A 27183-nucleotide genomic window follows, 5' to 3' on the forward strand; every position below is an offset into this window, starting at 1 on the left:
TTTAGTTGGATGCTTGTATCTTTATTCTCAGTCAGATTTCATTTTTTGTGCGCTCTGCACAGGTTAGCACTGATGTCTGATCTGCATTAGGAGTAGATTCGTGATCCCTGAGTGTACTCAGTGTAGATCTTTGGACAATTCTCTTGAAGGATGCAGGTGTCGGAACCATCAGCCTTCAGAATGAATGACTTCTTGCAGACGCAGCCCGGCACACACATCTTGTTACAAATCACTATTTGTCCAAAATTTTCACAGCTTTCTGGGCAGGCCGTGCCACATTTATCGAATTCTTTGTCAGGTCCGCAATCTTCTGGAGCTGAACAAAGAAATAGAAGGGGTTAAGCATGAGTTACAAGACTGCTAATTTTACAAGTCAATGATCTGCTGATAACAACTCCAGTGGAAACATTTGCATTTTGCAGGAAATGATAAGGTGAACTCCAGTGGTGTAACTAAGGAGCTTGGGGCCCCCGATGTGAGTTTTACATGGGCCCCAAGCACTGTTTTTGATTTAGCTTGTTAAAGGGGCACTATGGTGAAAAATTGTAAAATGTAAAATATGTATAAACATAGATAAATAAGAAGTACATTTTTTCCAGAGTAAAATGAGCCATCAATGACTTTTCTCCTATGTTGCTGTGACTTACAAAAGCACTTAGTGACTGGCAGTTGCTCTGTCCAACTGCCAAAAAACTGTGTAGCGAGCAGGGAAGCTGGCCAGCATCATTGTTTAAATCCATTGTAGGGAATATCTTAAAAAAAAACTACTTCTACTGCAGCGTCCATGTTGGAGAGGCGGAAGCAGCTGGATGGATAGTGGCTGGATGTGTAATGGTTAAGGGCTCTGCCTCTGGCACAGGAGACCTGGGTTCGAATCTTGGCTCTGCCTGTTCAGTAAGCCAGCACCTATTTAGTAGGAGACCTTGGGCAAGTCTACCTAACACTGCTACTGCCTATAGAGCGCGTCCTAGTGGCTGCAGCTCTGGCGCTTTGAGTCCGCCAGGAGAAAAGCGCAATATAAATGTTCTGTGTTTGTTTGTTTTGTTTGGATCATGTATATCCTATTTCAGCACAGATGACCCAGAGCAGGAGCGGGAATGATATGAACCTGTGTGATATTGTCTGTGTGATAGATCAGCCACACGTGGGGGGAGTGGGTTGCGTGCAAAAATGAAGAATGAGGCTCGGTTGACACTTGGGTCAATAATGTAATAATATCTGCTCTGATGGTCCAACTGGAGCCTGGGGGTGATGGGTTCATAGCTCCCAACTGTCCCTTTTTTGGAGGGACAATCCCTCTTTGTGGAACCAATTCCCCTGTCCCTCTTTCTCACTCAGTTGTCCCTCTTTCAGGACTGATGTACAGAGCTACTTAAATGTATGTAATTTTTTACTGAAAAATGCATTTAATTGACTCTAAACTTTATTCCCAACCTTTAAATTAATACATTTCTTATATTCAAGTGTTAATATGAAGGAAAGTGAAGCAGGATAGAAAGGGCTAGTGTGGTTTGAATTATAAAACAACATTTTTCTTATGAAATATTTATGGTATGTGTGGCTAGGGGTGTTCCCAGGGCACTATTAGAGATGTGGCGGCTTGTGACTAGGGGTGGGGCAGGGGTGTGGCCTAAGTGTCCCTCTTTCTCATCTCAAAAAGGTGGGAGGTATGTGGGTTACCACGGTAGGCTATATGGGGGGGGGGACAACCATTCGCCTGCCCAGGATTATCGGGCAGCACAAAAGAGCGGGCCGCTTACCACAACAACGTATCTCCCAGAATCCATTGCAGAGTGCCAACTGTGAAAGGCTCCTATTTGGAGTTCGTTCTCAGTCAGTTTAGCTATGAGTGGAGAATGGACAAATGTCCATTCTCAGTGGGAACACAGCCCAAGGCCGGTTTCACACTGTAAAATGGCGTCAGCGATGTGGTGCATTGCGCCAGCGCATCGCATCACCAAAAACAGACCTTCAGGGAACACCACGTTAACCTATTTTGGTTCCTGGATGTAGAAACTACGTCCAGGAACCATGGGCTCCTGCGGCCGATCGCGCGCGTGCACGCACACTCCCGGCCCACGGTTCGTTAGCCAGGCAATCAGTGAATCGGGCTATGGAGCCCGATCACTGATTCCTCTCCCCCGCTGAAAAAGTGACAGCTTCTCTCGGAAGCTGCACCTTTTCTGGCTGTTACCTCCCCCATGCGTCGCTCTAAGCGTGTGTTACGCTTAGAGTGACGTCATGTAAACAAACTCATGGCCGCCATCTTGTGGCCAAAAAGTAATACTACAACTAAAAGTTAAAACAAATGAAAATTAACACACATTTACATTATAAACATACTGTTTACCTCCCACCCTCCCAAAACTACCCAAATAAAATGTTTAATATAAAAAAACAAAACACAACAATAATAAAAAAAAAAACATGTAAATATTTACCTAAGGGTCTAAACTTTTTAAATATCAATGTAAAGATGAAATATTTCTATATTTTTATTATTTTAAACTTGTAAATAGTGATAGATGCAAAACGGAAAAAATGCACCTTTATTTCCAAATAAAATATTGTCGCCATACATTGTGATAGGGACATAATTTTATTGGTGTAATAACCGGGACATATGGGCAAATACAATATGTGAGTTTTAATTATGGAGGCATGTATTATTTTAAAACTATAATGGCTGAAAACTGAGAAATAATGATTTTTTTTCCGTTTTTTTCTTATTCTTCCTGTTAAAATGCATTTACAGTAAAGTGGCTCTTAGCAAAATGTACCCCCCAAAGAAAGCCTAATTGGTGGCGGAAAAAAACAAGATATAGATCAGTTCATTGTGATAAGTAGTGATAAAGTTATAGGCTAATGAATGGGAGGTGAACATTTCTCAAGTGAAAACGACGGAACGCAAATGGGTTAATGAGCAAACTATGATTACAATTAACCTCTTGCCGACCACGTCACGTCGATGGGCGTGGCCGCGGCGGCAGCAGCCCCAGGACCGCCTACCGCCGATTGGCGTAAAGTCCTGGGGCTCTGTTTTGCAGGAGATCGCTCGCAGGCTGCGCGCACATCTCCTGCTTGGGGGCGGAGCTATTGCCGCACGGGAGACTGTTAAGACGGCGTGATCGCCGTCTATTTACATGGTGCAGCGCTGCGATCTGCACTGGGGACAGCCGTGTGACGCGGCTGTCCCCATGGGGGACAAGAGAGCGATCGGCTCTCGTAGGGTGAAGCCTATGAGAGCTGATCGCCATGATTGGCTAGCTGGGGGGAGGGAGGGAGGGAGGGTATTTAAAGAAACAGGGGTTTAAAAAAAAAAACAGACAACAATAATATTTATTTTAAAAAAATAAACATGGGGGGAGCGATCAGACCCCACCAACAGTGAGCTCTGTTGGTGGGGAGAAAAACGGGGGGATAACTTGTGTGCTGTGTTGTGCGGCCCTGCAGCTTGGTCTTAAAGCTGCAGTGGCCTATTTTGCTAAAAATGGCCTGGTCACTAGGGGGGTTTAGCCCTGCAGTCCTCAAGAGGTTAATTATGCGTAATTTTCCGCAATTCATTAACTGTTTTATGCGTAAATTTCCCCTTGACAATGTGTAATTTTGTAACCGTATATACGGTACATTACTTCATGTGTGATTTTTATCCGTAACAGATGTAATTACGCATGACGGTTTACACGTAAATTCGTAAGCGTAATTTACCAATTTTGATTTACAATCATGATGCGTAATTATGAATTACGATGCGTAATTTCGTTTGGGCGTACTTTCTGCTCACCCCTGCACCACGTTAATATACAGTGTTCCCTGACTGGCCTCCAGCCAAGCAGAAAGTGACATGTGCCTACGATCACTTCCTGCTTCGGGTATGCTGAAGCGTATTGTTTAAGGACCCTGCGCCGCCATAGACAAACATGACTCCCAGGCCAACGCAAATTGCCGCAGGAGCCCCGCGGTAATGTAGTTTTGCACTACTGTTAAATGCACAGTTTTTTGCCAGTTGGACAGAGCAACTGCCATTCACTAAGTGCTTTTGAAAATAAATACTGTAAATCCCTGAGAATCCCCCCATGAACTAGCACTTCTGTCAGATTTCTACTACCTACTGTAAGTGACAGCAACATAGGAGATAAGTAATTTATGGCTCATTTTACTCTGGAAAAAACGTACTTCTTGCACATACTGTATTTTAAACTTTATAATTTTTTGCCATAGTGCCCCTTTAAAGCCCAGGCAGAGATCTAAACATGATATAAAACAGGAGTGTCATCGGAGTGTTCAGATGTAACATGTCTTTTTGTGTTATATAAGGTTTTCAAAGGGGGGGGGGGGAAATCTTCCCATTCGATTCATTGATTCGATTCAATTCAATCTGACACGTCTGATCGGGATTCAATTCGATTTGCCATTGTTTTGCAATGGCAAATCGAATCTCGATCGGATCGGATATATTGTGAGAGTCTGGGGTCTGGCGGATGCTGGCCCCCACCAAATCTAACTAGAAACGCCAGGTGACCATCAGCAGTGGACAAAAAGTGCTATCTTGCCTAGGGTCCCATTTCATCTTAATCCTTTTCTGTGTCTTACATGTGAACATGCATGGCTAGAAGCAGAATTAAAGGGAACCAAGCACCACCTACATAAAATATTTTAACCACCTAAGCCTATCTGGACGAATATTCTTGTCCAGATAGACTGCACTTGCTGTCGCTGGCCGCACGCGCTCCCGCCGCCTGCCGTTAGCCCAGCGATCAATGAATGGGATTATAGTTCTTATCAGAGGCCACGGTCTTTCTGCAGAAAAAAAAGTTGCCCGTCCTCCTAAAGCTTCCTGGAAACGAGATTGATCACTTCCAGGACTTTTTGACTGTGGCCATCTTGTGGCCAAATAGTAAAACTACACCTACATTCATTTTTTTATTAAATAAGTACATTATTTTACATGCAAAATTAACGGTTTACCTCCCACACCAAAAATACCCAAATAACATTTTTAATAAAAAAAAATTACAATTGAAAAAGACAACATAAATAGATACTTAAGGGTCTGAACTTTTTGAAAATGCATGTCAAGAGAGTATATTAATATAGTTTATAAATGATAAGCTTGTAAATAGTGATGGACGAAAATTGAAAAATGCACCTCAATTTCCAAATAAAATATCGGCACCATAAATTGTGACAGTGACATAATTTAAATGGTGAAATAACCGGGACAAATGGGCAACTAATACACATGCGTTTTAACCTCCATGGCGTTCTGGGTAATGCGTACATGAGTACGCATTACCCATTTTGTTAAATAATTTTTTCCCCCTTGCTGTAGCTAGCGTATTGCTAGCTACAGCAGTAAGCCACGCCATCCGCGTCCGCATCCACCCTCCCAATCACCGCCGGCCATACTTACGCGTGCGAGATCCCACGAGAAGCCTGACTTCCTATCGTCGCTTCTCCCGTCGCCATGGTGATGATCGGACATGACGTCATGACATCATGGAGAGCTCCGATCCTTCCCATTGCGCAGCCTGGCGGTGGTCCACCAGGCTGCGCTAGGCGTTTTGGTGGGGACAGCCCCTTTAGCGGTGCATCGCGCCGGATCGGCGGGTAGCTTAGGGGATCGGACAGAATATGTAGCTAGCAAAGTGCTAGCTACATGTTCTGAAAAAAGTAAGTAAAAAGACCCCCAGGGGCATGTATTTATTTCAAACTATAATGGTCAAAAATGAAAAATAATGAATTTCTTCTATTGCTTTCTTAATATTCCCGTTAAAATGGATTTAAAATAAAATAATTCTTAGCAAAATGTACCACCCAAAGAAAGCCTAATTGGTGTGGGAAAAACAAGATATAGATCAATTCATTCTGGTGAGTAGTGATAAAGTTATTGGCAAATGAATAGGAGGTGAAAGTTGCTCAGATGCATAAAGTGAACAACACTGGATTGAAGAGGTTAAATGAACCTCCTCTTAAGGGAGTGGCTTTGTGTGGGGGCAGTGTTAAAAGAACTTACCTACATGGGTTGCACCGTAGCTCCCGTCTCCACGAGGGCATCCATCTTGCAAATGTCGTCGCTGCCACATGGATGCACTAGCACTAGCAGCCGCCATGCACTAGTGGCCAGGTACACTGCATCTCCTGTTATGCAGCAGCGCTGGGAACACCACATCTCCCAGCATACACCAGTGGACAGGAATGCACTGGACTCGTGGAAACTTTGAAATGGGGGCTGATAAGTTAAACTAATGCTGCTCCTTCAAGCTTTAAAGGATACCAGATGCGAACAAAGGTAAGGAAACAGGGGGAGAAGACCTGTCCGGATGCCCACTGCTCCCCTTATTCTCCTCTCTAGCCCACCTATCATACCTAAAATCCCCCAAAGACCCTCTTCTAGGTCGTACGCAGGTGCTGACCGTGGTGGGGAGTGGTCTGAGCATTGTCATACGTCATCATATGTGTGACTTAATACACATGCGCAGATCACTTCCGGCCAGTGCCTGCGCAGTAAAGCCCGACTTCGACGACCCGGAAAAGGTATGGTTATTATTAGGTTTGATAGCTGTGCAGCGGGAGAGGTTGGCGTCAGAACAAGTGATAGTATTTGCCTGCTCCACCATTTCTCTACCTTTCTTCACATCTGGTATCCTTTAAAGGCTAGATCCTTTTCTGAGTTAGTGATCATGCAAAAGCATGGGCGTTTCTTGCCCCAAAGATCAGTGGCACGTGCCCTGGATTTATTCTGGAGTGCCCCAGATGGTGCATCAATCAGGGGTATGCTGGGTGCTGTGGTGCCTCTGTGGGCATGCTGGGTGCTGTGGTGCCTCTATGTGGGCATGCTGGGTGCTGTGATGCCTTTATGGTGGCATGCAGGGGGCTGTGGTTCTTCTATGGGGTCATGCTGGGAGTTGTGCTGCCACAATGGGAGGCCCGTGGGAGCATGGAAGAGGGTCCACTAGAAGGTCAGGGAATGCTATGGGGGGAACTGCCAGATAACCTGGCGGCAGGCCAGCCTGCCCAGCAGAAAGCCAGACCAGCCAACACAGAAGCCAGGGAACTCTGTCTAGTTATGTTTAAATGATACTATCTATTTATGTGATATGCTGCATTTTTGTATTGTTTTTTATTAATGAAGAGGGGGCTTCATCAGACATTTTGTTGGGCATCACATTGGTAGTATTGTCTCGCATTGACTAAAGGATCAACCCCATAGTCTTTAAAGAGGAACTCCAGTGAAAATAATGTAGTAAAAAAAGTGCTTCATTTTTTACCATAATTATGTATAAATGATTTAGTCAGTGTTTGCTCATTGTAAAATCTTTCCTCTCCCCGATTTACATTCTGACATTTATTACATGGTGACATTTTTACTGTGGGCAGTTATGTAGCTGCTGCTAGCTGTTTTGGCTGTTAGAGACAGCAGTAAACAGCTATTTCCTGTCTGTGAGCCTTGTTACATTGTAACAAACTGCCAAAAGTACTGCGGTCCCAGAGCTTCTTGTGGGAGTGGTTTCAGCACAAAATCATTCATACAGCGCCCTCTGATGGTCTGTTTGTGAAAAGCATTATATTTCTCATGTAAAAGGGGGTATCAGCTACTGATTGGGATAAAGTTCAATTCTAGGTTGGAGTTTCTCTTTAAGGGGAGTGTGACAGCTGAAAAGAGGGATGAAGCCCTCTATGCAGTATTCAACAAGGAAGAAAGCTGGCGCATCCAAAATTAGTTTTTATTGGTTCCATGTAAAAATGATGGCCAACATTTCGGTGCCGCGTAGGACCCCTTTATCAAGGCAATATTTGCTTAGAGGCAAAGATCTGTCTGCTGCTGTGCAAAAGTTCCAGCATGGAAAGTTGGGAGTCTGTGTCCTCTAACACTCGCTGACAGTGATGTGTATTCACTGGGATCAGCAGCAGCAATGAATACAGTAAATCCCAGTGAATACACATCGCTGTCAGCGAGTGTTAGAGGAGCCAGACTCCCACTTCCTATGCAGGAACTTTTGCACAGCAGCAGACTGCCTCCGAGCAAATATTGCCTTGATAAAGGGGTCCTACGCGGCTCCGAAACGTTGGCCATAATTTTTACATGGAACCAATAAAGACTAATTTTGGATGTGCCAGCCTTCTTCCTTGTTGAATTTTGCTGGGATGGCCCACTTAGATCACTGTTAAGTTCATGTAAATTTGGCTCCACCCAAGACCACACCCACATTATGGTGCGTGGCCACACCCATTTTCTGTCTGGAGTGCCTCAAAGTGCCCCGGATCTCTTGGGATCCTAGCAACGCCCCTGTGCAAAAGGCAACAACCGCTCAGCTTTTTGACAATGGAGCATATGGCTGGTGGCTTTTTTAAGATGCTAGTGTGGATTCCACTTCCAGGTAACGCGTCCAGAGAATTTTCCACTCATCCCTATGCCAGACATATCGCCATGGGACATAGGATTCTCCAGTCATTTGGTGAAAATCACTACTGTAATCTATAATTATAATAATAATGCCAGTACTTGTATAGCGCTTTTCTTCTGTTGGACTCAAAGCGCTTGCAAGACAGCCACTAGAGCACACTTGGTAGGCAGTGGCAGGGAATCTTGCCCCAGAACTCCTTACTGAATAAGTGCTGGCTTACTGCTTATAAGTGCTGAGATTTAAACCCTGGCCACCTATGTCAGAGGCAGAGACCTTAACCTACCTGGCAGTAAGCCCGACCTGCATCGGCTTAATGCCCCCGGAGTTTTTTTTAAATAAAATTTGTTTTATATGCTTAATGCTGCGGAACTGTAGATACAAATTAAGCACATTGTTTCACTTACCTGGCGCTTCCCCAAGCCCCCAGAAGCCATCCTGTCCCGCTCCGGTCCTGCCCGAGCCTCCGTTCTCCTGCTGCCAGCTACTTTCGGTTTCGCCGCCAGGCCACCGCGCCTGCACGGCTCTGGCCACGCCTATCCTTTCTTCGCGTTCCCCGTTATTGCAGACCAGAACACGAAGAAAGGATATGCTTGGCAGGGCTGCGCTGGCCTCGACTTACAAGTCGAGGTTCGGAACGGAGCGGCGGAGGGGGAACAGAGACTCGTGGAGACTGGGCGCGGGACAGGACAGCTGCTGGGGTAAGTGAAACAATGTGTTTAATTTGTATCTACAGTTCCGCTTTAAGCTAGCACTTTGCTAGCTAAGCATGCCCCCCCAAGTCCCTCCGCTCTCCTCCGACCCCCCCCCCCCGATCACCGCCGTTATACATACCCCCCCAGGAATCCCACGATGGCGCAGCCTCCCACTCAGCTCCAGGCTTTCTCTATGGGGAGGATTGGGACTGCGCATGATGTCATGACGTCGATGACATCATGATGTCATGTCAGATCGTCGCCATAGCAACGACTGAAGCTACATGGTGAAGCTGCGACTCTCGCGGGATCGCGGACAGGTAAATATATAGCCGGCGGTGATCGGGGGGATCACAGTGGTGCAGGGGGACTTGGGGGCCACAGTTGGCTAGCAAAGCACTAGCTTAAGCAATTTATCCAAATTTTATTTGAAAAAATCCTCCCGCGGACGCAGCATCAGAAACTGTGTACCGCCAGGAAGGTTAAGCATGACACTATCCAGCCATTATAGACTCTGCGGGCTGTAATGAGTGCAGTAAACATATAACAATATTTATTTTGTTACCCATTGACTTACCTGCATGGCACAGCGAGATCAGTGCTGAGAAAAATAAAAAATAAAAAGTTGTAAGTAATTTTGAAAGATGACAATGCATGTATAATTATGAACAGTTCCAGATGTCCTACAAAGTGTGTCCTACAAAGTCAATCTTATAAGTGTATTTGTAATGATTTGACGTAAGCATTCCTCCCAACTTTTTGAGATGAGAAAAAGGGAAACTTAAACCACGCCCCTGCCCCTGCCCCTGCCATACTCCTGATCACGCCCCCATCACACCCTTAGTCACGGGTACCATCAACATTTCATAAGAAAAATATATATATATTTTTTAATTCAAGCACACTGGTCCTCTCTACCCTGGATAATTTTCCTTCATACTAACATTTTAAAATCAGTAATATATCAATTTAAAGGATGGGAATAAAGTTTAGAGTCAAACACATTTTTTAGTAGAGAAATATATATATTTACATAGAAAGAGGAACAAAGTCCTGAAAGAGGGACAAATGAGGAGGAAAGAGGGACAGAGGGACAGGGCTCCCAAAGAGGGACTGTCCCTCCGAAAGGGGCACAGTTGGGAGCTATGCATAAGTCACAAGAAAGTCACCTGACCTGCCACCAGACTGTCTGATTCTCTTCCTGTCTCTGAGATTGTTTGAACTCCACCATGTTGACTTTGCTTTTCACTTTGCTCTGCCTTTTCTCATGCGTGTAGAAGCAGTCAAGCAGCATGCATCCTCTTGTAAGCTTGGCCACCCCAGCTCATCTTCCTTGTGGTCAAAAAGGGGCGTGTCTATGCACTGGAAAGTGGGCGTACATAGTTAATAAAGTTGCCCCAGTATAGGTAGTATAGTTCCCCAGTATAAGTAGTATAGCTGCCCCAGCATAGGTAGTATAGCTGCCCCAGTATGGTTATAGCTTCCGCAGTATGGGTAGTATAAATGCCCCAGCATGGGTAGTAGAGCTGCCCCAGTGTATGTAGTACAGCTGCTCCAGCCTAGGTAGTACAGCTGCCCCAGTGTAGGTAGTTATACAGCTGCCCTCAGGGCCGGATTTGTTCTTTCCAGCGCCCTAGGCCGGCTATCACCAACCGCCCCCCCCATTCTGTCCAACTCTGACTAGTGTTTACTGGGTTACATGGGCTCCTGTCTGTTTTGCTGCTTTGCCCCCCCCCCCCCCCCCTGTTCAAAGAAGCAGTGCATGCTCTGTCCACTCCATGTAATTTTGCACTCCAGCCTGGATGCACAGCAGCCGATAGTGTTCAGGGCTTGCATAATTCAGAAATGATGCTCATATATGAGCAGCACTTGTCAAGTACACACACCCATAACACTCCCAGCCTCGGCTGCTGTGCACATCAGTACAGGAGTGCGTAATAACAAGAAGCCCGAGAGGACAGAGTATGCACTGCTTCTTCTGTATCCTCTGTGCGACTTGCTTCAGTCAGAGTCACAAACAGGTGATGGTGCAGCGCAAAGGAGAGAAACCCATCCAAAGCAGAACAGGTAAGTAGAAGGATCCAACACTACACACGCTGGCATAGATGTAGTGTAATGCTAGGTACACACAATGCAATTCTGACAGATTTACTGTCACATCGATTATTTCCAATGTCTGATTTCCGATCCGATCAATTTTTCAATCGATTTTCTGTTCATTTCTATGAAAAAAATCATTCAGAAAATCTATCGGATAGCAGATCGGACATGTTGGAAATAGTCGATCTGACAGTAAATCTGTCAGAAAATTGCATCATGTGTATCTAGCATAAGCTCAGGTGTACTTTACACAGTGACAATTTAGCACTTGGGGCAAGTTAAGACAGATCTTAATCAGTCAGCAGGAAGTTTTTAAGTTTTGTAATAGAATGATAATATTTATTGGCTAACCAAAAGAAAATAGTGAGCCTTTGGCTAATGAGCCATCTTCAGACTTTGTTACTGTATACAAGATGTTAGGACATACAGTTATATATACAGTCAGCAGGAGATGTATACATTGTTTTGTAAATATAAATAAATGTAATACAGTTGTCATTCTGTTTCAAAACATCTTGCTTTCACTGATGGTTAACACAGTACAATGCTTTGCTGCTTCTAAAACATGTCAGGAAAGAGTTAAACAGTAGCACAGAGAGAATGTTGCTGTCATTCCCTAGGAAATAAAAACAAACCATAAATTCAACAGGTCTCAGGTCTTTAACAGCTCTGACCAAGTAATAAATATCAGTCAGGGGGAGAGGAGAGCTGATAATTCCTGTCCATGAACGCGTGCATAAAAAAACTAATCTGAACTCAAAAGTTCTACTACTTGAGCCCATATATTTTTTTTCTCACAGCAGCTTGTATGTCCCCACTCATTATACTGGACGAGATCTTCAGATGACAACAGATGCTGACTGTCATCACACACACTCTGCAGTGAGAGAGATGCAGGGATCTCTGGAATTCAGGCAGAATAGAGCAAAGCAGAAGTGATTTACTTTGACATGTGACCTCTTATCTCTCCAAGTCATGCGCCCTGCTGAATTGTATCGCCCTAGGCCTTGACCTTTGTGGACTTTCAAGAAATCCGGCCCTGGCTGCCCTAGTGTACGTAGTAATACAGCTGCCCCAGTGTAGGTAGTACAGCTGCCCCAGACAGAGTAGGTAGTACAGCTGCCCCAGCATAGGTGGTACAGCTGCTCCAGCGTAGGTAGTACAGCTGCCCCAGTGTAGGTAGTTCAGCTGCCCCAGTGTAGGTAGTACAGCTGCCCCAGTGTAGGTAGTACAGCTGCCCCAGTGTAGGTAGCATAGCTGCCCCAGCGTAGGTAGTAGAGCTGCCTCAGCGTAGGTAGTACAGCTGTCCCAGTGTAGGTAGTATAGCTGCCCCAGTGTAGGCAGTACAGCTTCCCCAGTGTAGGCAGTATAGATGCCCCAGTGTAGGTAGTACAGCTGCCACAGTGTAGGTAGCATAGCTGCCCCAGCGTAGGTAGTACAGCTGCCCCAGTGTAGGTAGCATAGCTGCCCCAGCGTAGGTAGTAGAGCTGCCTCAGCGTAGGTAGTACAGCTGTCCCAGTGTAGGTAGTATAGCTGCCCCAGTGTAGGCAGTTCAGCTGCCCCAGTGTAGGTAGTACAGCTGCCCCAGTGTAGGTAGTACAGCTGCCACAGTGTAGGTAGCATAGCTGCCCCAGCGTAGGTAGTACAGCTACCCCAGTGTAGGTAGTACAGCTGCCCCAGTGTAGGTAGTACAGCTGCCCCAGTGTAGGTAGTACAGCTGCCCCAGTGTAGGTAGTACAGCTGCCCCAGTGTAGGTAGCATAGCTGCCCCAGCGTAGGTAGTAGAGCTGCCCCAGCGTATGTAGTACAGCTGTCCCAGTGTAGGTAGTATAACTGCCCCAGTGTAGGCAGTACAGCTTCCCCAGTGTAGGCAGTATAGATGCCCTAGCCGGCTCCCCCCTCCGCTACCGCGGCCTGCTGCTTGTGTATCCTTCTAAGCTGGCGACCACTACCTCTATGCCTGTTCCCGCCGCAGCAGCCTCCTCTCTTGCGTGAGAGGCATCTTCTGTGCTTCTCCCAGCCCCCTCTCACTCTGTAGTGCTACAAGAAAATGGCCACCGATGTCCGCATTTGTATCCTTGAATTATACTGCCCCTCTCTTTCATGTACAGTAGTTGGGCAGTAGTTCTACCCTCTTTCATGTGTTGCTCTCCATTCGCAGTCTCCCTTGCCCATTTGCAGCCTTATCTTTCATATGTTGCAACCCCTCCATGTACAGCCAACCCCTGGCATCCATTGGGCGCCAGAGGGCGTGCCACACCGGGTGACAGACAGGGAGGGGGTGTCACAGAGGCCTCGCACAGAGGCCATGAGCAGGAGGGGAAGCAGCGCAAGAAGGAGGTGCAGCGGGGACAGAGGCTGGATGGGTAACCAGAAACCCCCCACACACATCGGTCCCCTCCTTCTGCACTCTCCCCCCTCCATATATATGCGGTTGGCAGGCAGGCACTGCGGTCGGGCAGAAAATGACTCACATAACTCCTGCGTTCCAGGCACTGGAGCGCTGCCTCACCATCATATGCCACAGGTCTCGGCCTTCAATACCGCTCATTGTGCTTCCTGCTTAGCGGAAGCACAGTGAGCAACATTAAAGGTGGAGACCTGTGGCACGTGACGGTGACACAACGCTCAAACGCCTGGAATGCAGGAGTCAGGTGAGTCATTCCCCACCAGCCGGGCCTGCCTGCCACATCTGGAGGGAGAGAGTGCGGAAGGAGGGGACCCAGGAGAGGGTATGATACTAGCTATACTGGGGCAACTATACCACCTATACTGGGGGCAATTATACTAGCTATACTGAGGCAACTATGCTACCTATACTGGTGGTAACTATACTACTTATACAGGGGGCAACTACACTAGCTACCTATACTGGGGCAACTATACTACCTATACTGGGGGCAACTATACTTGCTTCCTATACTGGGGCAACTTTATTACATATATACCGGGCGCCTATATTTGGCATTACCCACTGTGAAGCGTTTAGCATGCCGCACTCGCTCCTTTCCTTTTTTTAAGGGCAGGGGTGTCTTTTAATACCCTATTGCTGGAGGCCGAATTATTGTGTTTTTAAAGAAACTTCAGCTCCGTCTTCTGACGGTGCCGACGTTACTTACTGAGCGCTGCTACAGCTGTGAGCGCTGCTATAGCTGTAAGCACTGCTCCGCCCCCTTGGTCCCTGAACCCCATGAGGGACGTGATCATCGGGAGCCAGCGAATGGAGCAGGTAGCAAATGTATAAAGTATTTGTGAAGTCTTTGACTTTCTGCTTTTACTTGTGCCTAATCATAATCCTGAAAGTCCCCCACTAACTGTCTAACTTTAGCGCATTTGTCAAAAAGACACACGTGAAAAGGCAATGTAATGTTCCACAAACATTCTCTTCTTCCTATCTATAAAAAATATTTAAAAAGTACAAACAGCCATAATCACTCATCACTACTATCGTTCCTAAACCCTCTCCCTAAACCCTCAGACAAAATCTTAAACCAAAGTATGCAAATTAAACCGTATGCCATGCGAAATGTTATATATGGTGAACTGTGCACCAATATAATCTCATGTGCCAGGATTGTGCCAGTTTCCCTGCCAAAATAACTTACTGCACTTGAAGGGCACTATGATAAAAAAAACTGTACAATTTAAAAAGACATATGCATTAAATGTACCTTTGTCATATGTTAGATATGTGTACGCATGTATTTAACAATTGTACAGTTTTCTGTTATAGTGCCCCTTTAACCATTTAAGGCAAAATGGACGTATATCCATTTTAGCCTTTTGGACGTAACTACTATGTTCAAAAGGCTCCTGCCGCTCTGCTGTGCACTCCCGTGCTGCTGCCCATTAGCCCGGAGATCAATGAATGGCAAAGCTCTGAGAAGCCATGATCTTTCTGAAAAAAAACAAAAACACAATCTCCCTACACTTCCTGTAAATGTGGTCGCTCGCTTACAGGAAGAAAAAAATTGACTGAGGCCATCTTGTAGCAAAATAGTAAAACTACATCTACATACTTTTTTTTTTTTAAATATATACAATAAATTACATTTAAAATTAACTGTTCACCTCCCCCACTCCCAAAAATACCCAAATAAAATGTGTAGCTATATATATATAAAAAATTACAATAAAAAAACAGAAATAGTTACCTAAGGGTCTAAACTTTTTTAATATGCATGTCAAGAAGGTATATTACTATTATCTTTGAAATTATAAGCTTGTAAATAGTGATGGATGCAAAACTGAAAAAAAATGCACCTTTATTTCCAAATGAAATATTGGCGCCATACATTGTGATAGGGACATAATTTAAAGGGGAACTGAAGAGAGAGGTATATGGAGGCTGTCATGTTTATTTCCTTTTAATCAATACCAGTTGCCTGGCAGCCCTGCTGGTCTATTTCTCTGCAGTAGTATCTGATTAAAACCAGAAACAAGCATGCAGCTAGTCTTGTCAGATCAGACTTATAAGTCTGAACCACTGAAACACCTGATCTGCTGCATGCTTGTTCAGGGGCTATGGCTAATAGTATTAGAGGCAGAGGATCAGCAGGGCAGCCAGGCAACTGGTATTGTCTAAAAGGAAATAAACATGACAGGCTCCATATACCTCTCTCTTCAGTTCCCGTTTAAATGGTGTAATAACTGAGACAAATGGGCAAATACATAGGTGGGTTTTAATTATTGTAGCATGTATTGTTTTAAAGCTATAATGGCCAAAAACCTGAGAAATAATGCATTTTTTCCGGGGGGTTTTCTTAAAGCAGAATGAAACTCAGCATTTCTTGTTTGCACGAATAGATTATTTACAGAATATTATATACTACCACCATTTTTTTTCCTAGAACAGCATTCAGAGGGTTAAACACAGGACTTAGAAGCTCCCTGCTGGGAAAGCTGGACGCATCCGAACTGGAGATAATGTTATCTTGTGTTTACTTAAAGGGAAGGTTCAGGGAGGGAGGTAAAAAAATAAAAATCAATATCCACTTACCTGGGGCTTCCTCCAGCCCATGGCAGGCAGGAGGTGCCATCGCCGCTGCTCCGCAGGCTCCCGGTGGTCTCCGGTGGCCGACCCGACCTGGCCAGGCCGGCTGCCAGGTCGGGCTCTTCTGCGCTCCAAGGCCTGGCACTTCTGCGTCCCACGCGGGCGCGTTGACATCATCGGACGTCCGCCGGGCTGTACTACAGTACTGTACAGTAGTTCTGTGCCTGCGCAGTACAGCCCGGCGGACGTCCGATGACGTCAGCGCGCCCGCGTGGGACGCAGAAGTGCCAGGCCTTGGAGCGCAGAAGAGCCCGACCTGGGAACCGGCCTGGCCAGGTCGGGTCGGCCACCGGAGACCACTGGGAGCCTGTGGAGCGGCGGCGAGGGCACCTCCTGCCTGCCACGTGCTGGAGGAAGCCTCAGGTAAGTGGATATTGATTTTTATTTTTTTACCCCCCTCCCTGACCCTTCCCTTTAATTGTATGAAGTGAGGAATGTAAACACTTCTCTGACACTGCAGACTCTTCTGAACAGTGTCAGGCAATCAGAAAGCATTTCTGATTACATTAGAAGATGAATAAAGCAGTTATGAATAAAATGCAAAGTCAGCTCTCTAAGCAAAAAAAGTGTGGTTTGGGAACGTATAATTTGTAAATGAATAATAATACTTATGCACGAAAGCAAATATGCTAACCGCATGGCATATAAAAAGTAAGAAAACATGTTTTTATTGAATATTATGTCAGGGTTTTATACTGCTTTAAAGAGGAATATAACCCTGCATTTCAACTTTGCTCTAAAACATTATTTACAGTATATTATATGCAACCAGCATTTTTTTTTTCACTAGACCAGCATTGGAAGGGTTACACAGAGTTTTAAAGTTCCTGGAGATTTCTGCAGACGCATCGGAAGCTGAAATAGATACATTTTGTTTACATAAATGTATCTAAGTGTTGAATGTTACACACTTTTTCTGTCCTCCAGCTCAGTCAGAGAGAGTGAGTCACATTCAACACTTAGATACATTTATGTAAACAAAATGTATCTATTTCAGCTTCGGATGCATCTGCAGAAATCTCCAGGAACTTTAAAGCTCTGTGTAACCCTTCCAATGCTGGTCTAGTAAAAAAAAAATGCTGGTTTCATATAATATGCTGTAAATAATGTTTTAGAGCAAAGTTGAAATGCAGGGTTATATTCCGCTTTAATGGAGGGGTGTTAAAGAGAAAGTTAAAGTGAAAATAACATACTGAAAAAAAAGTTTTACATTTTTACAATAATTATGTATAAATGATTTGGTCAGTGTTTGCCCATTGTAAAATCTTTTAAATCCCTGATTTACATTCTGAAACATCTTTACGACATCTTTACTGCTGGCAGGTGAGGTCTGTGGAAGGAGATGCTGCTTTTTGGGCAGTCTGAAACAGCTGTTATTTCTCACAATGCAACAAGGCTCCCGCAGTGTGATGTCAGTACCTAGGTGCTGACATCACACTGTGGGAGGGGTTTCACCACAATATCAGCCATGCAGAGCCCCCGATGATCCATTTCAAGATTTCTCATGGAAAAAGGGGTATCAGCTACTGATTGGGATGAAGTTCAATCCTTGGTTATAGTTCCACTTTAGGTGGTTAAAGTAGACTTTCACATGGCCAACTAGCTACAAGACAACACAAAGGGTGGGCATTGGGCAAGCACCATCAACCATAATAAAGAGCTAATATTTGAAATTAGAGTGCGCAGAATGGATCAAAAATGTAGACAAGCACTAAGGGGAAGAAGATCCTTAAAGGACCTCTGTCGCGAAAATCTTAAAATGTTAAATATATGTAAACAGATACAATAAAGAAGTACATTTCTTCCAGAGTAAATGAGCCATGAATTAATTTTCTACTATGTTGCTGTCAGTTACAGTAGGTAGAAGAAATATGACAGAACTGAAAGGTTTTGGACTAGCCCATCTCCTCATGGGGAGTTCACAGGGATTTATTTTATTTTTAAATTGCACTCAGTGAATGTCAGTTGCTCCATCAACTGCCAAAAAAGTGTACGGCGCGCAGGGAGGCTGGTCAGCATCTTTGTGTAAATATTTTTCAAGCAGTGTCTTCATAAAGAATAAAGGCCATGCTGAGAATCCCTTATGGAGAGATGGACTTGCCCAAAACCTGTCGGTAATGTCAGATTTCCACTACCTACTGTAAGTGACAGCAACATAGGAGAAAAGTAATTTATGGCTCATTTTACTCTGTAAGAAATGTGCTTCTTATTTGTATGTGTTTTAATTTTTAAGATTTTTGTGTCAGTTCCTTTTTAAAACACTGCACCACTCATATATATTCAAAAATAAATCAATCTTTATTGTACCTCAAATCCATTAAAATCAACTAAAAACATATTGAAATAGGTGTGGGTAAGCGTCACTACTAATATTAAAAAAATATATGAAACCGTAACAGATAGGGTTGCATCCATTCCCAGCTCCTTCTTGGTAAGCCCACCTTTCTCTCCGCTGCTTTCCATGCTCAGACTGGGTTTTTTAACTCTATGTTCCTGTTTCCCTCATATCTCTGTTACTTACTACTCTCTCTTTTTTCCTTTCCACACAACCCACGTGGCATTTTGTTATCTCTTCCCTTTTCCTTCTCCATTTTTTTCACCTTTATCATTATTGCTGCTTAGACACCTTGCACCTATGCACTATATTATGCACTATGCACTATATTATGCACTATGCACTATATTATGCACTATGCACTATATTATGCACTATGCACTATATTATGCACTATGCACTATATTATGCACTATGCACTATATTATGCACTATGCACTATATTATGCACTATGCACTATATTATGCACTATGCACTATATAATGCACTATGCACTATATAATGCACTATGCACTATATTATGTACTATGCACTATATAATGCACTATGCACTATATTATGTACTATGCACTATATAATGCACTATGCACTATATTATGTACTATGCACTATATTATGCACTATGCACTATATTATGCACTATGCACTATATTATGCACTATGCACTATATTATGCACCTATGCACTATATTATGCACTATGCACTATATAATGCACTATGCACTATATTATGTACTATGCACTATATTATGCACTATGCACTATATTATGCACTATGCACTATATTATGCACTATGCACTATATTATGCACCTATGCACTATATTATGCACTATGCACTATATAATGCACTATGCACTATATTATGTACTATGCACTATATTATGCACTATGCACTATATTATGTACTATGCACTATATTATGTACTATGCACTATATTATGCACTATGCACTATATTATGCACTATGCACTATATAATGCACTATGCACTATATTATGCACTATGCACTATATAATGCACTATGCACTATATTATGCACCTATGCACTATATTATGCACTATGCACTATATTATGCACTATGCACTATATAATGCACTATGCACTATATTATGCACCTATGCACTATATTATGCACTATGCACTATATAATGCACTATGCACTATATTATGCACCTATGCACTATATTATGCACTATGCACTATATTATGCACTATGCACTATATTATGCACCTATGCACTATATTATGCACTATGCACTATATAATGCACTATGCACTATATTATGCACTATGCACTATATTATGCACTATGCACTATATTATGTACTATGCACTATATAATGCACTATGCACTATATTATGCACTATGCACTATATAATGCACTATGCACTACATTATGCACCTATGCACTATATTATGCACTATATAACGCACTATGCACTATATTATGCACCTATGCACTATATTATGCACTATGCACTATATTATGCACTATGCACTATATAATGCACTGTGCACTATATTATGCACCTATGCACTATATTATGCACTATGCACTATATTATGCACTATGCACTATATTATGCACTATGCACTATATTATGCACTATGCACTATATAATGCACTATGCACTATATTATGCACCTATGCACTATATTATGCACTATGCACTATATTATGCACTATGCACTATATAATGCACTATGCACTATATAATGCACTATGCACTATATTATGCACTATGTACTATATTATGCACCTATGCACTATATTATGCACTATGCACTATATTATGCACTATGCACTATATAATGCATTATGCACTATATTATGCACTATGCACTATATTATGCACCATGCACTATATAATGCACTATGCACTATATTATGCACTATGCACTATATAATGCACTATGCACTATATTATGCACCTATGCACTATATTATGCACTATGCACTATATAATGCACTATGCACTATATTATGCACCTATGCACTATATTATGCACTATATAATGCACTATGCACTAGATTATGCACCTATGCACTATATTATGCACTATGCACTATATTATGCACTATGCACTATATAATGCACTATGCACTATATTATGCACTATGCACTATATTATGCACTATGCACTATATTATGCACTATGCACTATATTATGCACTATGCACTATATTATGCACTATGCACTATATAATGCACTATGCACTATATTATGCACCTATGCACTATATTATGCACTATGCACTATATTATGCACTATGCACTATATTATGCACTATGCACTATATAATGCACTATGCACTATATTATGCACTATGCACTATATTATGCACTATGCACTATATTATGCACTATGCACTATATTATGCACTATGCACTATATTATGCACTATGCACTATATTATGCACTATGCACTATATAATGCACTATATTATGCACTATGCACTATATAATGCATTTTGCACTATATTATGCACTATGCACTATATTATGCACTATGCACTATATAATGCACTATGCACTATATTATGCACTATGCACTATATTATGCACCTATGCACTCTATTATGCACTATGCACTATATTATGCACTATGCACTATATTATGCACTATGCACTATATTATGTACTATGCACTATATTATGCACTATGCACTATGTTATGCACTATGCACTATATACTATGCACTATATTATGTACTATGCACTATATTATGCACTATGCACTATATTATGCACTATGCACTATATTATGCACTATATTATGCACTATGATATGCACTATGCACTATATTATGCACTATGCACTATATTATGCACTGTGCACTATATTATGCACTATATTATGCACTATGCACTATGTTATGCACTATGCACTATATACTATGCACTATATTATGCACTATGCACTATGTTATGCACTATGCACTATATACTATGCACTATATTATGCACTATGCACTATATTATGCACTATGCACTATATTATGCACTATGCACTATATAATGCACTATGCACTATATTATGCACTATGCACTATATTATGCACCTATGCACTATATTATGCACTATGCACTATATTATGCACTATGCACTATATTATGTACTATGCACTATATTATGTACTATGCACTATATTATGTACTATGCACTATATTATGCACTATGCACTATATTATGCACTATGCACTATATTATGTACTATGCACTATATTATGTACTATGCACTATGTTATGCACTATGCACTATATACTATGCACTATATTATGTACTATGCACTATATTATGCACTATGCACTATATTATGCACTATGCACTATATTATGCACTATGCACTATATTATGCACCTATGCACTATATTATGCACTATGCACTATATTATGCACTATATTATGCACTTGACAGTTGACACTTTGAACTGCTTTTATGAATTATACTGTTTGTTGATATTGTTATTGTGAGTTTATTTATTGTTCTAACCAGTTGCTCGTATTCTGGGCAATATTTATCAATTACTGTTTCATATAGTTCTTCATATTATTGGCACTTACTGTTATTACAATATGTTTTCAGTTGATTTTAATGGATTTGCGGTGCAATAAAGATTGACTCATTTTTGAATCTATATATGAGTGGTGCAGTATTTTAGGATCTTCTTTCCCTGTAGTGCTCAGCTAGCTACAAGAATCACCAAACTGTCATCTCAAAGTAGTATACATATATGAATTCAGTGCCACAAAATAAAATGTTCTATAATATACCATATCTACCTACCTCCTATCAGTGGCGTAGCTAAGAAGCTGTGGGCCCCGATGCAAGTTTTACAATGGGGCCCCCCAAGCACTCTATACATAACAATTGATACGACACACCAAAATCTGCCAATGGCAACTACAGTGTCAGAGGTGCAAGAAGGGGATGGAGAGCAGCTAGATAATGATTGCCACTATTCAAAGTATCTATAGAAGTGATTATTATGAGCACAAGACCAATAGAGAGCTAATACTGTAGTTGAGGGAGGGCCCTTCAGGGCCCCGATGCAGTCGCTACCTCTGCAACCCCTATTGCTAAGCCCCTGCCTCCTATACAGCTTAAAGTGAATCTAAAGCCTCTCAAAAAAAATTAGAGTAACTCACCTGGGGCTTCCCTCAGCCGCCTGCAGCCGATCGGTGCCCTCGCAGCTCCGGTCCGATGCTTCTGGACCCGCCGACGAACACTTCCGGTTTGGCCGTCACCGGCCGACAGGCATGGGAACGCGAGTGATTTTCCGCGTTCCCAGCCTGTATATCGCCCCCTATGCTGCTATTGTGGCCAGGAGGTCGCAATAGCAGCGTAGGGGGCGATATTATGGCTGGCAACGCGGAAAATCACTCGCGTTCCCATGCCTGTCGGCCGGTGACGGCGAAACCGGAAGTTGCCGCCGGCGGGTCCAGGAGCATCAGAGCGGGGCTGCGAGGGCACCGATCGGCTGCAGGGGTCTGAGGGAAGCCCCAGGTGAGTTAATCTCATTTTTTTTTTTCGAGGCTTTAGGTTCACTTTAACATCACATCAAATTGCCAAAACCCAGCAGCAAATAACTGAAATGTGAGTCTATCGCTGTACAGGATGTAATGTGCGGTCATTTCAGCCTCAACAACCCCCCAATCCCCACCCCCATCCTCATGTACAGGGCCTAGACAGATAAAGCCTATTAGGTGTAAATAACATAAAGCTTATGAAAACTGAGAAAAAAGTTTAATTAGAACAATAAATGCCCATTGAAATAAATGTCAACTTACCCAAAGTGATAAGGAGGAAGATGGTTTTGAGACTCATGTTTCTGCCTGGAGGTAACTAAATTGGAAAAAATAAAAAAGATTTTTTAGAACAGGTGTAAGTGATGAATCTGCCCATCTCACAATTTTCAAAGCTTTGGCCATCATCACAAGGCTCAGCCGTGTGATACTTTTTATTTTTGCCTCTGACAACGGCATTGTTATTTGCAATTGCAACCAGTGCCATAGGCAACTGAGTCGTGGGAAGGCCAACACCCACCTCGGTACAAGTGCATTGCGAAGGCACCTGAGTGATCTCTCATCACAGACCACAATGGGTGGAACACTTGAAGATAAGCAGCACATAAAGTCAACGCCACCCTCCTCCTGGTCCAGCTTCTTCAGCGACATCCACCTCTGCTCCCCTTGTCCTTTTTCTTTGGTCACTCAACCTACTTAGCGGAAATCCACAGCTCAGAGTGGTAATCCCGTGCCTGAGTGAGTTATATGCAGAAGCTGCTGCAGATCTCTCTGTAGTATTTTTTTTCTTTTCTTTCTTGTTTTAGGGTCTAAAAGCTTGTGAAAAAATTGCATGGCTTTTAGACCCTAAGGGCCCGTTTCCACTAGTGAGTAAACCGGGCTGAATCCGCAGAGTTTCCCCGCAGGCAAATCGTGCGGGGAAACTGCCGTAGGAAACAATAGTGGCGCCAGCCGAATCACTCATCTTAGTGATTCGGCCGACATTGCCATCAGTTTCCGTGCGGGAGGGTGTGAATCCCATAGCTGTGCATGGCATGGTTTCTGGGATTCGTCAGCGTTCCCGTAGACCGGGAAGTGCCTCCACGAGTCTCGCAGCCACGCGCGGTGGCCTCAATCTGGAAATAATCATAACGCCAGGGAGGTTAACAGTCAATGAACTACCTCAGCCCCACCATAGGGGCTGAAAAACAGTGATCGCATGCACTCCCTTGAACGTGAACAAAAGCACGGCGACTGTCACTCACCACTACACAAATATTACAGCCGAGAGGTCTAACATTCATGTCTTGGAGGTGTCAGCTAGTAAAAACAGTAATTTGCTCAGCTGATGTTTTTACTAAAGCTCTTTGCGTTTCTTTGCGGTGCGGTAAATGGGGCGTTTGATCTGGCAGAGTGAACCGGGCCTAACCCCTACACTACCTGCCCGACATGTACACACATCGGACATTTTAAAGCACTTTATTCCACAAATGTTGGACTGTAATGTGACTTCTGCCCTTTTAGGGGTTAACCTCCTTGCCGGTCTAAAAAATCCGGCAAGGAGGCAGCGCCGCACATTTTTTTAATTTTTTTTTTTTTTAAATCATGTAGCGAGCCAAGGGCTCGCTACATGATAGCCGCTAAGCGGCGGCATCCCCCCACCCACTCCGATCGCCTTCGGCGATCAGAGTATGCAGGGAATCCCGTTGAGAACGGGATTTCCTGCAGGGCTTCCCCGGTCGCCATGGCGACGGGGCGGGATGACGTCACCGACATCATGGACGTCGGTACGTCATAGGGAATCCCGATCCGCCCCTCAACGCTGCCTGGCACTGATTGGCCAGGCAGCGCAGGGCTCTGGGGCGGGGGGAGCGACTCGGCGCGGCGGATTGCGGCGGATCGGCGGCGAGCGGCGGCGATCGGAAGTTACAAGCAGCTAGCAAAGTGCTAGCTGCTTGTAACAAAAAAAAAATTATGCAAATCGGCCCAGCGGGGCCTGAGATATCCTCCTGCGCAGGTTACCCCGAGCTGAGCTCGGGATAACCGGCAAGGAGGTTAAAACACGACTCTGCGGCAGCAACATCATTTTTTGTGTGACTATGCCATAGATCACCCTCCGCTAGGACACAGTCCAGGTGTTAGGCCCCTTTAAACAACTCTTCCATCACTTTTGTAGCCAGAAACAGTCCCTCTAGGTTTTAGAGTTTGCCTGCCCATTGAAGTCTGTGACGGTTCGCACGATTAGCGAATGTTTGCGGCGAACTGAACATTTCCAGTTCGCAGCATCACTATTCACCTATATTTTGGTAGTTATTCAATTGCAAAGTGCTGAAAAATATTTAAAGTACAAGATTAAAACGTATCTCCTAAGAGAAAAAACTCAGGAGAAAATGTTAATTGCATATGGGCTAATTTGTTTTTGTTTGTTTTTTTATAACCTGAAGTTAAAAAAAAAAAAAAGTTTATGCAACGAAATCTCAAAGATTTGTGATGTACCTTATTTACCTCTGCACCCTCTTTATAATACTCACAAAGCAGGGAAATGGGGAGCATGCGGCAAGTGTACAAATTGAGCGCCGCCATAGGACTCAATACAATTTATTGTTCTTTGGGGCGCCAGATCGGAAATTTGGGCTCCTGCTATTTATATAGTTTTCTACTACTTCAAAAAACATGAATTACCGTTTTTTAAGAAAAGATCTAGCGATTGTATTGTAATTGTGCCTGTAACAGTATTGTTAAATATCATCTAATAAAACAATTTGTCCACTCCAACCATAGATTGTTAAATATCGTTTTATGTCCTTCTCTTGTGAATAAAGATCACTGCAATATAATCTTAATGTTGTCCAGTAATAATAAAAATACCTTATGTATCGTCCCCTGCCCTTCCCCTTTGCATTAAAGATCTAGGGAATGTATTTTGATTTTGCCAGTATATCATTTAATGTTTTAGTTAGTCCACTCCAGCAATAGATTGTTAAATATCAATTTATTATCTCCCCTAATGAAAAACGATCATTGCCAAATACGTTTAAAGAGACACTGAAGCGAAAACAAATTATGATTTAATGAATTGGTTATGTAGTACGGATAATTACTAGAACATTAGTAGCAAAAAAAAAAATATTCTTATATTTCTATTTTGTTTTACAGCTTTTTTTTTACAACATGGCATCATTCTCTAATATTTGCAGTTTACACACTACTCAGCATTCTAAATGATTTTACAGAGCAGAGTAGTGAACTTTTGACCTGTCCTAAACTGTTCTCTGCAAAAGAAAAAAACAATACAGTTGAGATAAAAACCATCAGAATGCTGGGTACACATGTTGCGATTTCCCGCTCGATCCGCCGCATCGATTGGATCGATTTGATTATTTCCAACATGTTCGATCGGGTTTCGATGGATACAGCCGTCGATTTTGCATATTAAGTATCAACATGTTGGAAATAATCGAATCGATCCGCGGATCGAGCGGGAAATCGCAACGTGTGTACCCAGCAGAAGACAGAGCTCTCTGAGACTGTGAAAGTGGTGGAGCTCAATGGCTATTTGCAAAGATAACAACTGGAGTTTCTTAACTCTTTCTGTACTGGAAACCATATTAGACTTATGTCTCTGCTCCTAACGTATTATTTATTAGCTGTACTACACATACAAATCATCATATCATATTCTTTTTTTTCGCTTCAGTGTTTCTTTACAGTGTAGCTGGAGTTATAGTTCATTGACAAGTACGTTTTTAGCACAGAGATAGGGGGAGTATCGCCAGCACAGTGCTTGCAAAACAGCGACTTATATTAAACAGCTAGTTGAAATTATTAATTATCGATGTCAAAAAACAATATTTTACTACTACATTACTGTGCGCCCTTATTTCCCTGCGCCTTTATTTAATGTATCCAATACTCACCCTCAATCACTGCTGCCCTCTGTGTTGAGTGATCACCTCTAGGCTGGAAGCAGCACAGCACAGGTGTATTTAAATCAGCTCGCTTTTTACGTAGCTTTATTTAGAGGAGGAGATCAGGAATGAAGTCACCGGGATGCTGTCACATGACCATTTGTTTGCAGAT

The 27183-nt window shown here is 43.0% G+C and overlaps 1 protein-coding gene across 1 annotated transcript; it reads right to left on the reverse strand.

Moving 5' to 3' along the window:
* Positions 1–27160, reverse strand: LOC137521953 (chymotrypsin inhibitor-like). Its single transcript, XM_068241911.1, has 4 exons — positions 27021–27160; positions 23389–23443; positions 9678–9701; positions 1–316 (listed from the first exon to the last, which is right to left on the reverse strand). The coding sequence occupies exons 2-4, from the start codon at positions 23423–23425 to the stop codon at positions 87–89; spliced, it is 291 nt and encodes a 96-aa protein (XP_068098012.1). The 5' UTR covers positions 23426–23443; positions 27021–27160; the 3' UTR covers positions 1–86.
* Positions 27161–27183: the final 23 nt, after the last annotated feature.

The sequence above is a fragment of the Hyperolius riggenbachi genome, chromosome 6 (genome assembly GCF_040937935.1).
Source record: "Hyperolius riggenbachi isolate aHypRig1 chromosome 6, aHypRig1.pri, whole genome shotgun sequence".
Lineage (NCBI taxonomy): Eukaryota > Metazoa > Chordata > Amphibia > Anura > Hyperoliidae > Hyperolius > Hyperolius riggenbachi.

Bases quoted from the DNA above. Each gene is read 5' to 3' on its own strand.
- LOC137521953 (XM_068241911.1), bottom strand. From the start codon at position 23,425: ATGAGTCTCAAAACCATCTTCCTCCTTATCACTTTGG. The intron at 9,702-23,388 runs GTAAGTTGACAT...TATTTTTCTCAG, and splicing joins CTTCCTCCTTATCACTTTGG to CACTGATCTCGCTGTGCCAT. The intron at 317-9,677 runs GTAAGTCAATGG...TTCTTTGTTCAG, and splicing joins GATCTCGCTGTGCCATGCAG to CTCCAGAAGATTGCGGACCT.